The sequence below is a fragment of the Carassius gibelio genome, chromosome A1 (assembly GCF_023724105.1).
Source record: "Carassius gibelio isolate Cgi1373 ecotype wild population from Czech Republic chromosome A1, carGib1.2-hapl.c, whole genome shotgun sequence".
NCBI lineage: Eukaryota > Metazoa > Chordata > Actinopteri > Cypriniformes > Cyprinidae > Carassius > Carassius gibelio.
This window is the reverse complement of record NC_068371.1, coordinates 26,247,060-26,259,807: the sequence shown is the minus strand read 5'-3', so window position 1 is coordinate 26,259,807 and position 12,748 is coordinate 26,247,060. Positions and strand designations below refer to the sequence as shown.

The following is a 12,748-nucleotide window of genomic DNA, read 5'->3' as shown; positions in this document are numbered from 1 at the left end:
CCACATCATCACCTTTGGGCGTGGTAGTTGTCATGACGACAAATGCACTGTAAGGACCCTTAATAGAAAATCAAAGGCACTTTGATTATTTTCAATATACTAATTATTTACTGGAGTACTAATATAGACTAATAAGAAAATATACTTTTTTTTACTCATGCTAGGGTATGTTTACAGTCTGCGTGACGTGAATTTGGTCATTAGGTCATGTTTGTGTGTGTGTGTGTGTGTACAACACAGTTTTTATATTCATACTAACTTACACTACTTACAGTACACTTACTGAATCCAACTGTTGTTTCAAAGTTATAAATGAAGTAGAGGATACAGAACAAGAACAAACTACTGAAGACGGCAAAAAAACAATAGACACCTGCATCGATGAGTGCTTGCTTTGGGGGATTAAAAGACACTTAACTTTAAACCAGTATGAATACATTGTTTTCACGCATACATTTGGGGGGGGGGTGCAAACACTGGACAAGGATTAGTTTGTTCTAATGGAGTATACTTTGAAAGGTTGAAACCCAAGTATATATTGGGCCTAACATCAACAGCAAGTGTATTAGCAATCCAGACATTGCAAAGTTTTTTTTTTTTTTTATATGTGTGTTTACAGTAGTTCTAGTTTTAAACCAACAGGTTTATATGGCAACATTCATTTAAGAAAAACATAACAAATGGTTCTTTGTTCATTTCTCATTATGAAGTCACGAAGCACATTGTGTCAGGCTGCTGTTCTTTTCCTCTCCCATTATTTCATGACAGGAGGGGAGATGCTCACTTAGCAGCTCTCTCTCAGTCTCGTTCTCTGGAGGTAATTAGTGAATCAGCCAGTAATTAGTTTGCTTCATGTCTGGTAATTCCCTCTCGTTGCCCACAATGACACTCCCAGCCGTCAACAGTCAACACTGTCATGCTGTGGGAAAAAAAAAAGACATCTCGTCTCTTCCTCTCTGCCATTCCTTGTCGAACGAGTATGTGTCAAAGTCTCGCCCACGAACGGCTCTTTTGAGGTGGTGGTGTGTGTGTGTGTTCTTAAACACGTTAACCCATCCTCTCAATTTCCCCTCTGCGCTCTGTAAGTGTGCTGAATTGTTTACCTCCCTTTTTCTCTCCCTCCCTTTTTCCTCTCCACCGCTCTGTCTCCCTCTCTTTAGCATCGGAAGTCCCCCGAGGCCGTGCATTCTTCAGTCCTTCCCCCACCCATCTCTCACTGAAGACGTGTGTAGTGCCCTCCGCATTAATATACAACAAGATGCATACGTATACATGTGTGCGTAGATGCTCCGCTCTCAGATACTTAAACGATTGCACCCTGTCTCGAGAGGATGAGGCCTTTTTCTTAAAGATTTCATTGCGTGCGTACGTGTGTGTGTGTGTGTTATCTGATGAGGTCTGTCTCCGGGGTGGCTGTGGTGTTGTTAGAGAGTGACTTGCTGATAAAAGGCCTGCAAGAGATGGAGGAAAAGAGAGGGGGAGGAGGTTTCTTTGACTGGACACATAAATCAAGGCCCCTTGTAATTGCTGCTCAGGAGAAAAAGTGCCTGGGAGAGGGTGGTTGTGAAACCCAACACTAAAGCCACGTTAGCGCATGCTCACACACATCACAAGGCCATCATATTTCAAATGTGATTTGAAACGATATGTCTCCTCTCTGAAAACCTAGTGCCTATAGACAGCTACCTTTTAAGGCAGCTTCTGAAATGTCACTAGTGAGTTGATTCCAATGGGGTTGCATGTTGCTAAGCTAACAGCCTGACAAACAGATAGCATAAAAATGCAAAGGACATGCATATGTGGTGTGAAATAATCAGTTTTTTATTATTGTTACATATAGTTATTTTATCTTGCTTTGAGTGAACATTTTGGGATTGCCTTTTGTGCTGTCGTTCAGGGCTACCTTAGATTTGTCTTTAAACAAGGTATCTTCAAAAGTAATAAAACAAGGAATCTAGGGATAGTGCACCCAAAAATGAAAATTCTGTTTTCATTTACTCACCCTCATGTCATTCCAAACCTGTATGCCTTTCTTCTGTTGAAAACGAGAATATATTTTGAACAATTTTGGTAACCAAATAATTTTGAAATGACCACAGAAAAAGAAAACACAGAAAATGTCTTGTATGTTCCACAGAATAAAGTACACGATATGGGTTTAGAACGACATGAGGCTGAGTAAATGATTACAGAATTTCATTGCTTGCATTCCTATGATACCTTAAAATACTCTGTAGGTATGCAGCTTACTAGGATTTGGAACAAAGCTCACATGTACTATTGACACACTCTGCTTCCTTCATTCCACACGCACACACACAATTTATCAGAGCCTGAGCTTGCCTCCCTGTGTGGGAATGTTGGACTATAAAGAAAGGAGATCTGAGGCTGTGATTGGTCGTTTTATCTCCCCTCTTGAGAGAAGAGTCATGATTGGTTCACTCATCCCTGGAAAGTGAGACCGTAAAAGATGACAATTAATCTGTCACAGACACACTTAAAAATCCTTCACCAATCAAACAGCGTTTCTACAGCTTAAAACATTTTCCTCCGCTCTTTCTCTCTCTCTCTCATTCTTTCACTCGGATAATAAAGTTCATCATAATTTCTGCGTCTGTTGAGCCTTGAATAATTGGTCATGATCGCTTTCAACAAGGCACAGCTGTGAGAAACAAAGAAGAGATAAGAGGAGAAAGAATGAGAGAAGATTTTGAAACTGACACCCGCAAGCACCTGTTGAGACATTCAACTCTGAATTCTGTTGTGTTTTAAGGGGAAAATCAGAATTTTGTATGACACATGCAGGTCGCACATACGCATACAAATCTGCATACTTCTCCTGCGCTTTCTTTGCTAGTGTTGGAGAACACCTGTGAAATTGTGAAGAGATGTTGCATTATTGTTCATATATGAAAACATAAATGACCCAAAATATTTAATAATGATGTAGTAAATGCATACAACTTTATACATGTCTGGAATTCGGAATTGTATGTTGTGTGGGCTTCTTAATGGCATCCATTAAAAAAAAAGCAGAAAAGAATAGCTTATTGCTCCAAAAACAGCATTTCATCCTCCATAAAGAAAAAAAGGAGAGTGGTGGACAGGAAGAGTGAGCGTAACAGCGAGGAAGCAAGAGGGAGTCCTCTATTTCGCTGTTCTTCTGTTGTCTTTCCTTTCTCATCCTTACAGCAGATTACATCATTTTCTCGTCTTACCTCTACCTGCAGATCCTCACAGAGCAAGTCCGTCTGTGTTTAATTGAGCCGTGTGTGCTCAGGGTTTATTTCTGAAACTTTGGGGCGAAGCCGATGAACAATGCACAATTTCACGCCACAGACTTGTCCAAACAAAGGAAAACAAGTAGCCTCATTCAGACACTATCTGTTGCATTTTTAACGCCAGTCTTTCTCAAAGAGTGATCATTTAATTTCATTTCACGCTATTTTAAGTAACTGATCTGATTTTGTAGATGTGGTCACCCACTTTGGCTGCTGAAATGAACATAAACAGAAATCTGTGATGTTAATGTCATTATTTGATGTTTCAGTCTGTTTACTGGAATTGTTTATTAGGGATTCATATGGACAAAGCGGCGTGCAGAGCTGCGGATGGATTTCCATCCATAATTCTCAATGAACTGGCGTTGAACCTATGCACGCGTGAGTGTGTGTGCGTGTAATTGAGCTGTAGACAGAAATATGGCTTTACGGCCACCACTAATGGCTTCTGTGCAGAGGAATAGAGAGAGCGAGAAAGGGAATAAAGACACTGGGAGAGATAACGCAACATGGGGAGGGAAGGGAGGGCAATAGGTTGGGGGTAGAGAGGCGGAGAGTTTGTGGAGTAGGGGATGGAAGAGTGGAAATGAGGGGGTGGGCTGCAGCACAGCCAGTCCTACCTCATAACAGGTGTGTTAAGGGGATTTTAACACACAAAAGAATGGCTACTTGGGCATTTCTTTGTTCTTTTTCACTGCACCAGTAGATATATGGATAATATGAAATATGATTTTGTTTGTGGTCAATTTGTGTTGTGGATTTCTTGATTTTGGCTGGTGATCCTGTGCCTGCCAGGCTCTCATTTGTTTATGCTCTCAGTAGATTTGACGTTATTGATAATCAAGCAAATAATCTGATAAAGGAGGCAGCAACACCTGGTGGTTTCTATAGACAGTGGCCACTCCACACTTTGTTGTAGTGTATTTTTATTTCATCAGTCTGTTTAAGCGATCATTCTAATAAGTAGTGCTGCTTGAGAGTAACAGTCACTAACCAATGCGATGGTCGCAAGTATATAAGAGCAGTAGTTATAGGAAGTGTGTGAATATAAATATGCCACCACCCTGCTCTCTCACCCTGATTTCAGGCACTGAACATAAAAAAAAATCTGTCAACCAGTTGAGAGCAGTTGAAACTTCCTCTCTAGAGTCTTAAGCCATATTGAGCCTGAACTTGCAAATGATCAGCCAAACCTAAATTTATGCATAATCTTTGGTATTGCCAAAATTCTTTAACATTTGTCATAGCTTGAGTTTATGTGCTCGTCTGTCAGTATTCAGCTCAGATTTGTTGAATTGGCCGGTCTCTATTACCACCACCCACACTCACAAATGCCCTCATGAGGGCCGTGTGTTGGCGCGTGGTGTATTATTAGAGGGGATGTTGTGAGCAAGCCCCTCAGATTAGTGTCTGATCTGGGCCAAGGCTCACTACTGGTAATCAATGTGTGTTTGTGTGTGTATGCATGAGATCAATGAAAGCAATCACTCTGAATCTCTGTATTGCACTTTGTATTGCTTTGTGCAAACTGCAGTGAGCTGTTTTCCTTAGCGCATCCACCAACACCTTTAACAACTGCAGATGAGCTGAACTTTTAGAATTTGCCATCATCGGATAGTCTTGCCTGTTTGTTAAACCTATGGACAGAATTTAGTTTTATCCTTTTTACTACAACTTGATTACATGTCTACAGAGGGAAAGAGAGAAGGGGAAGTCGTGGCCTAATGGTTAGAGAGTTGGACTCCCAATCGAAAGGTTGTGAGTTCGAGTCCTTAGCCGGTAGGAATTGTGGGTGGGGGGGAGTGCATGTACAGTTCTCTCTCCACCTTCAGTACCATGACCTAGGTGCCCTAAGGGTTAAATGCAGTGCACAAATTATGAGTATGGGTCACCATACTTGGCTGAATGTCACATCACTTTCACTTTCTTCACTAATCCGTGTTTATGTATTCTCAATTACGATTCTAACTCCTTTATAATTGCATTAAAGAAGAGAATGTTTGCTGGATTTACAGTGGCAAATAAGACAATAATACAAAACTGGTTTACTCCTCACGTGTGCAAAAACATTTTGGATTCATATACTCCTTTAAATAGTGACTTGTGATGTACAGCAGCATGAATGAAAAAGGCAAAACCTAGTAGCTTGATGCATGACAATGTTTTCCTTCCAAAATTGTGGATTATATAAGGGAATGAACATAAGGTTTTTTTCTTCTTTCAGATTGTACAAATATTGATATGTCTGTTGCTCCCCCTTCCTGTTTGTTCAAATGGATGTTGTTTTGTTGAATCAAAAACAATCAAAAAAGTCGATCATAAAAATTTTGTAAAAATATAACTTTAGGGGTTACTCCACACCAAAATGAAAATTTTGTCATTAATCACTTTACCTCCATATCAAGCCATAAATGCTTTGTTTGTCTTCGAAACACAATTTAAGATATTTTAGTCTTGTGACAGTCCCATTGACGGCCAAGTAAATTACACTGTTAAGGTCCAGAAAAGTATGAAAGACAAAATAGTCCATCTGCCATCAGTGGTTCAATCATAACGTTGTGAATGTTTTCTTTCACGTACAAAAAGTATTCACAAGACTCCCAGTTTTCATCTAAAATCTCAAATTGTGTTTAGAAGATGAAAGTGAAGTGACATTCAGCCAAGTATGGTGACCCATACTCAGAATTTGTGCTCTGCATTTAACCCATCCGAAATGCACACACACAGAGCAGTGAACACACACACACACACACACACACACACACACACACTGTGAGCACACACCCGGAGCAGTGGGCAGCCATTCATGCTGCGGCAGTTGGGGGTTCGATGCCTTGCTCAAGGGCACCTAAGTCGTGGTATTGAAGGTGGAGAGAGAACTGTACATGCACTCCCCCCACCCACAATTCCGTCCGGTCCGAGACTAGAACCCACAACTCTTCGATTGGGAGTCCAACCCTCTAACCATTAGGCCACGACTTCCCACAAACAAAGCTTTTACAGGTTTGGAATACATGGGGGTAAGTGATTAATGACAAAATATGCATTTTGGGATGGAGTATCCCTTTAAAAGGTTAGGAAGTAATTGATATTGATCCATTTGACATCTTTGCAGAGTGAAAGTTCTGTGGTGGTTTCAAAACATTGCCGTTTGATTGGGCTGTCCACCATGTCTGCTTCTGGCTAGACCAATGGAGTGAGATTGGGGGCGGGGCTACTTGTTTGCTTAAACTTTGGCAGTAGGAATATCCTGGAAACCTGTCCGGAAACAAACTACCCCACCCCTGGTGTACCCAACATATTTATAAACAATCTTATTATACAAAACACTCTTACTGTATTTGCACTGATCCTCCCATACAGTCATACAGAACGTTTTGTTTCAAAGAAAGATGACAAAGCACGAACAGTGGCTCAAGAGTGGTTCACACATGTGTGAACGAAAGAGAAAAGATGGATATGGAATCAGTAATTGAGAGAGGAAGAGAGGATGAAAGAGGGAGACTTAATTTACGCTGCTCTCGCTCAGCCTCTCTCTCTCTCTCTCAGCTGCTGCCCGCTGTCGTCCATCATGGCTCCTATGAGTACCATCTGCTCAACATTACAGCCACTGTTGCCTGGCTACCTGCTCTCTCTCTCTATCTCTCGTCTTTTTTTCCTGTTTTTTTTTTCTCTTTCCCTCTCTTTAATGTTTTTCTGTCATTTGAGTCCTTTTCTCTCACCTCTCATCTCTTTCTCTCTCCATGCTCGGCTGAGGAGTCTTTGGCTCACACGCATTATCCGGCAGGAAGAAGGAGACACATCTTTTACACCACTCATGATTAAGCCATCTGCAGAGAGAGCTGAAGGGAAAGGGGGGGATGAGGAGATCGTAATGAAAAAGAGTATGAAAGGCAGTGAGGGTGAAAGAGAAGAAAAAGAGAGGAGGTAAAGGGAAATGTGGAGGAAGGAGGGAAAGATGGAGAACGGAATAGAGACATGGGCACAGAGGTGGAAGAAATAGAGATAGACGACTCAAAAAGGGAGTGAGAGAAAGAGAATGAAGGAGTTAGGGAGGGGGAAAGATCAACACTGCCCCCCTCTGGCCTGTCCGGCGTTCACCACAGATATGTACGTGCTGATCATTGCAGGTTTGGGCAGCATGACTGGTTAACAGAAGAGATCCAGCTGTCTACACACAGATTTGTGCTCATTGACCGGTCCGGTCTAGATTTATCTGAACAGTCTCCTGTGGTGTGTGCATGTTTGTGCTTCATTATTTATTCTGTTATAAGCCTCGTGGAGAGCTGGTTTAACATGATCGCTCCTAGTGAATGTGTTTAGTTTAGTTTTCTTGGAAGTCCATAACACATGGTCAGGGTGTCATGGCTCTTTGTTTTGGATTTCAGTTTATAATGTCTCAGACAGGCCACAATCTGTGTCCAGAGTAGTAAAAGTAATGTTATATTACCTGAACCACTATTCAGAATGATATAAAGAGCTCCTATTATCTTTGGTGTTCCTTAAAATTTGTTTTGAGTTTTTATTTTTGTTCATTAGGAAACAAATTTTAATGAAAGTGTGCCAAGTTATTCTCGGACAAAATATTTATGAGAGTCTCAGTATGGAAAGGACATGTTCATTTACATTATTGATGTTAACATTGTTTTTACTGAAGTATTAAATTGAAATGTATTAACACGCGAAGTCTTTTATGCTCACAAAGGCTGCATTTATTTGATCAGAAATCAAAACTGTAATACTGTGAAATATTAAATATAAAAAAAAAATTATATTACGTATTTTAGTGTAATTTTTTACTGTGAATATTAAAGCCATTACTCCAGTCTTCAGTGTCACACGACCCCTCAGAAATCATGTTTCTTATCAGTATTTCTGTGGAAACCATGATTCATTTTTCAGGACTTTCAAAAGAACAGCAGTTACAGTATTTAAAATAGAAATCTTTTGTGACATTACTCTAACATTCTTGTAACATTTACTATAACTTTTGATCTGTTTGATTCATCCTATAAAAGGTTAAATAAATAAAAATCATACTGACAATTCAACCTGAAAAAAATCAGTTAAGCAATTCGAACAGGATTATTTGTCTTAGCTGTCAATAATTTAACGGCTGAATAGATGAAATGAATCATCTGTTACACAGAGCATTCTCTAATCGGCTCTCTTTTCTTGTGCTTTTAGGAAGGTGTGGTTGGTCTGCCGCGACAGACTGGTGGAGTCCAGCCACCTCATGGAGGACCGGGGGGCGTGACCTCAGCAGGGCCTAACGGGGCAGGGCCCGGTGGTTATATGCCCAATCCACAGCAGCAACAGCAGGCAGCCATGATGAAGCAGATGATGGCTATGGAGCAGGAAAAGAGGGTCCAGCTTCATATGATGGAGCAGCAGAAAGTACAGCTTATGAGAGAACAGAGACAACAGCAACAGCAGCACATGCTGGCAGAACAGGTGATATGCTGGGCTTTTGTTTATACTCGTATGAAATGGTCACCTTTGTGAGTGTGCAAGCAGCTGCTGATCCTTTGTGGCTTCTGAGTTCAGCTTTCTTTTCAGTTCTTTGTGATTATTGGATATTCATGCATTTTTCTGCTTTGCTTTGTTTCTTTTTCCAGTTACAACAGCAGCAGCATCTCCCCAGACAGATGAGTCAGGCACAGAGGAATCCATACCCGCTCCAGCAGTTTCAAGGCAAGACACATACAAATACACAAAAAATATCCATGCCCAAACACTAACCACTTTGCCACTATATATAATGGCCGCATTATTTTGTGGCCAAATGGCTTATGGTGTTAATATAAGCAATGTAAGGACCTGATGTAAATACTAAATCTCAGCTCCTCCTTTAAAACTTTGGGAAAAGTGCTTTTCTCTATTTCAAAATGAAAAGAAATCATTTTCTCATTGACACTTTAAAATACTGCCTGGCCACTGATGCCCAATGAAGCAGTATAACACACATACATTCACCCAAACTAAAGTCTGCTGAAGTTACAGTTTAATAAAATATTTCTTATCAGCAGTAAAATCTGACAACAATATCAGAAATGTAGCTTCATAAATCAAATTATGCTGAAAAGCAGTATTGTTCAGTCGTGTGTGTTACGGCTTTAAGACAGGAAACGTAAAGCTTAAATTTTATTGAGCTTTATAGCAAATTTTTTGTCTGATGCTTGTCAACATAATTTTAACATGTAATACATATGTGTGTGTTTATTGAAGCTCTAAGGTTTCGAACATGGAATTATTAATTTGATGCACAGACATCTGGAGATTTCGGTGTGGCAGTGTATGTCATCATATACAATTGACAGTGATTTGCTAAGCTTTTGAGAGTGTGTCCTTATGCCATTTGACTTAATTGAAACAAGCCTTTGATGTACTGGAAAACTAATGAGAACATCAGATGTCAGTTAATATTATTTAATTGTAAATTATTTTAGGCACGTCCCAGGAGATGGCAGCAAGGAACCAGGCACTGCAGAACATGCGCAACGCTCGACTTCTACAGCAGCAGCAGCAACAGAATCCTGGGATACTGCAGATGACACCCGTCCAAAATTCGGGCGGCATGCCTTCACAGGGTGACATGAGCATGGCATATGGAGGCCAGCCAGGTACACAGACCGGGATCTACCAAGGTATGAAACCAAATATGGGCCAGATGCTCCAGCAGCAACAGCAGCACCATCCCAACCAGTCCGGCATGGTGATGGCACAGAGACAAGGGGGCGCTGGCGGGCAAGGGATGGTCGGCGGAGGCGCTGGAGGCGGGTATGGGCAGGGAATGCTAATGAACCCTTCCCTCCCGCAGCAGCAAATAAAATCAGCCAGTGTTGCCCCTGGTGGGCAGCCGATGGCCAATGTTCAGAGACTGCAAAGCATGATGGGAGGTGGAGGCCAGACGTGGCCGCAGCAGCAGCAGCAAAACATGCAGGCCATGGGCGGAAGGACTTCAAACGACATTGTGGCCTTTAACAGTAACCCTGCATACGCCATGCAAAGTGGCCAGGCTCCTAGAATGGCCAAGCAACATTTTACACAAGCGATGGGCGGACAGACTATGGTGGACCCGCGTTCGATAAACCCAGCTGCAATGGGTGGGCCGATGATGCCACACATGGCAGGGCAACCAAGGACCAACCAGCCGCGGGGTATGGTGATGCCAGGCATGAACCAGGGTGTGCCCAACATGGCTGCTTTCGGACAGGGCCCTGCTCAGGGCATGCCGGGAACATCGGGGGGGGGTGGGCCGTACCTGCCAGGGGGTCAGCCTCAGGGCTACCAAAGGACGTCCAGTCAGGACCTGGCATACGGTTACGGCAGCCAATCAGGGGCTGGGCCCGGGGTTTCGTTCGGCTTGTCAGATGGGACAGACTTGGATTCAACGGAAGGTTGGATGGACGAGTTTTTTCCCAGCCAATAGCCTACGGGATTTTTTAACAGGACAGTTTTATGAAAAGAATGTGATTCGTTTTATTCTTCTTCTTTTTTTTTTTTTTATACATGGTCGACAAATCTAAGAAATATATTACATGTTGTGTATTACATGTGTGTGCTGTCACAATATTTAAACCAATTCCTCTCTGTTTGGGTTGCTTCTCATGTAAGGATCTGGTGTTCTGTGTGGTGTTTTTTTTTTTTTTTTAAAGAAATAACCATTTTGGGTTTGATCCATTTCTGACTTTTTTTTTTTTTTACTCTTAAATCCTTTCTGCTGGATTAAGGGTAAGAGGCACTGAAAACCTGCAAAATGACATTGGCAAAGATTTGATGGATGTTTTTATGTTTTGTTTTTAGTTCACCCTTATTCTGACATCCTGTTCTCGTATGAAAGAGTGTGTGAAAATTTGAGGTGGGCCTTTGTCTACTTTGGATCCCTTTTCCCAAAACCAAACAGTTCACCCACACCTCTTTCTTCTCTTACATATCTTCTCTCTCTCCCTTTTTCACTGCTCTTGACACGTGTTCATCCTCTGCATTTGCTCTGCTTTGTGCTGGTGTGTGTTTGCACTATGAGCATCACAACAAAACACATCCGACTCTGTGTGCTCTCAGTGCATGCAAGATGGATGCTCTTACTGTCGCTAGGCGACCGGTGTCAGTAGAAGAGTGAAGCCATGTGTGTTTGTTAATATTGCTTGAAGAGATTTGGCAGCTACAAACTTCTCCCTCCCCTCCCTAAAACTGTGAGAAAGATGTTTTCTTTAGTCACAGTGGCAGCTAGAAGGAAACTATGACATGAACTCATCAATATAATTTATGATGCGATTTTGACTGCACACAGACATTTAATCTGAGGCAAATTCAGCATTTTAATTCATACATCTAGAATTTTAAATCAATATTTAAATGCTTCCCAATATTCAGTTTTTTTTTCTTTACCTGAACATTATTGCTTGTGATCACTGGTTGAAGATATTTTAATAAAAAAAAAAAAAAAATACACCGTACATACTGTATTTCCGCTCATGGGTCGTACCACTTTTCGTCTTTTATTTTACTCTTCAAATGACAATATTTATTAGTTTCTGTAATGTTTAATTTCAATCATTGCACCACTCCCAGCTCTTGAACACATGCACGGACACTCTTTTACCTGCTACACAATGGCTGACAGAGGAAAGACAAGCACATCAAGACTCCATCAAGCCAACTGAACTGCAGACAACTTTCAACTCTTTCAAATGTGACAAAATTTAAGCAAAAACAAAAATGGACTTAATTTGTTTATAAAGGCCTTTTCTCTTTATTGGGAATATAAATCAATTTATTGCCCATTTCTAGCTACTTGAGTTCATTGTTGTGCATTTGTCAAATAATTTTAAATGAAGTCTCAGAATGGTATCCTACTAGCCAGACTTTAGTTTTCTGTTGTTAACCATGAGATGCCACACAAATAAAACATCTATCTTTTCTGCTCTGTTGTGTGTTGCTGCGGTATTATGGTATTTTAGTCATGGTGTTTCTGTAATAAAAGTCTAGCTTTATTGTTTCTGCTCTCTGAAGAATGAACATGAATGTAACATTGCGACTGACTTGCCTTTTTTTCTTTTGAGAATTTTTTGTCTTAATGGGAGATTGAACGCCGTCACATCTGTAATGTTTCGCAGTGTTATATTGTTGCTCTGTCAAGAGGATTGCAGATGGACAGGGTAAAGTCTATGTCCTTCTGCCGTCTCACCAAATAACTCACTCAACAACCTGGGACCAAGATTAACATGTTTTTGATTTCTTCTTAAGCCATCAAGCTTATCTATTTCTTCTTTTTGTTTCTTACTGGTGCTGACATATGTGTGATGGAAAAAGATATATATGTATCAGATACAGTTATTTGTAAATATGTTTTTACAATTTTAAATACATCAGAGGATACGTCTCTACACACTGTAAAGATATTGCTGTTTAAAATAGAGAAGTATTTTTATTTCATCTTTTTTTCCACTTTTAAACTCATCTGA

The 12,748-nt window shown here is 40.8% G+C and overlaps 1 protein-coding gene across 1 annotated transcript in view; it reads left to right on the top strand.

Moving 5' to 3' along the window:
* The window catches only part of maml3 (mastermind-like transcriptional coactivator 3), a 95,845-nt gene extending 83,265 nt beyond the window's left edge, over positions 1–12,580 (top strand). The window contains exons 3-5 of the mRNA XM_052601651.1: positions 8,469–8,735; positions 8,900–8,975; positions 9,731–12,580. Coding sequence (XP_052457611.1) covers positions 8,469–8,735; positions 8,900–8,975; positions 9,731–10,713 — 1,326 coding nt within the window. The 3' untranslated portion in view covers positions 10,714–12,580. The remainder of the gene's footprint in view (positions 1–8,468; positions 8,736–8,899; positions 8,976–9,730) is intronic.
* Positions 12,581–12,748: the final 168 nt, after the last annotated feature.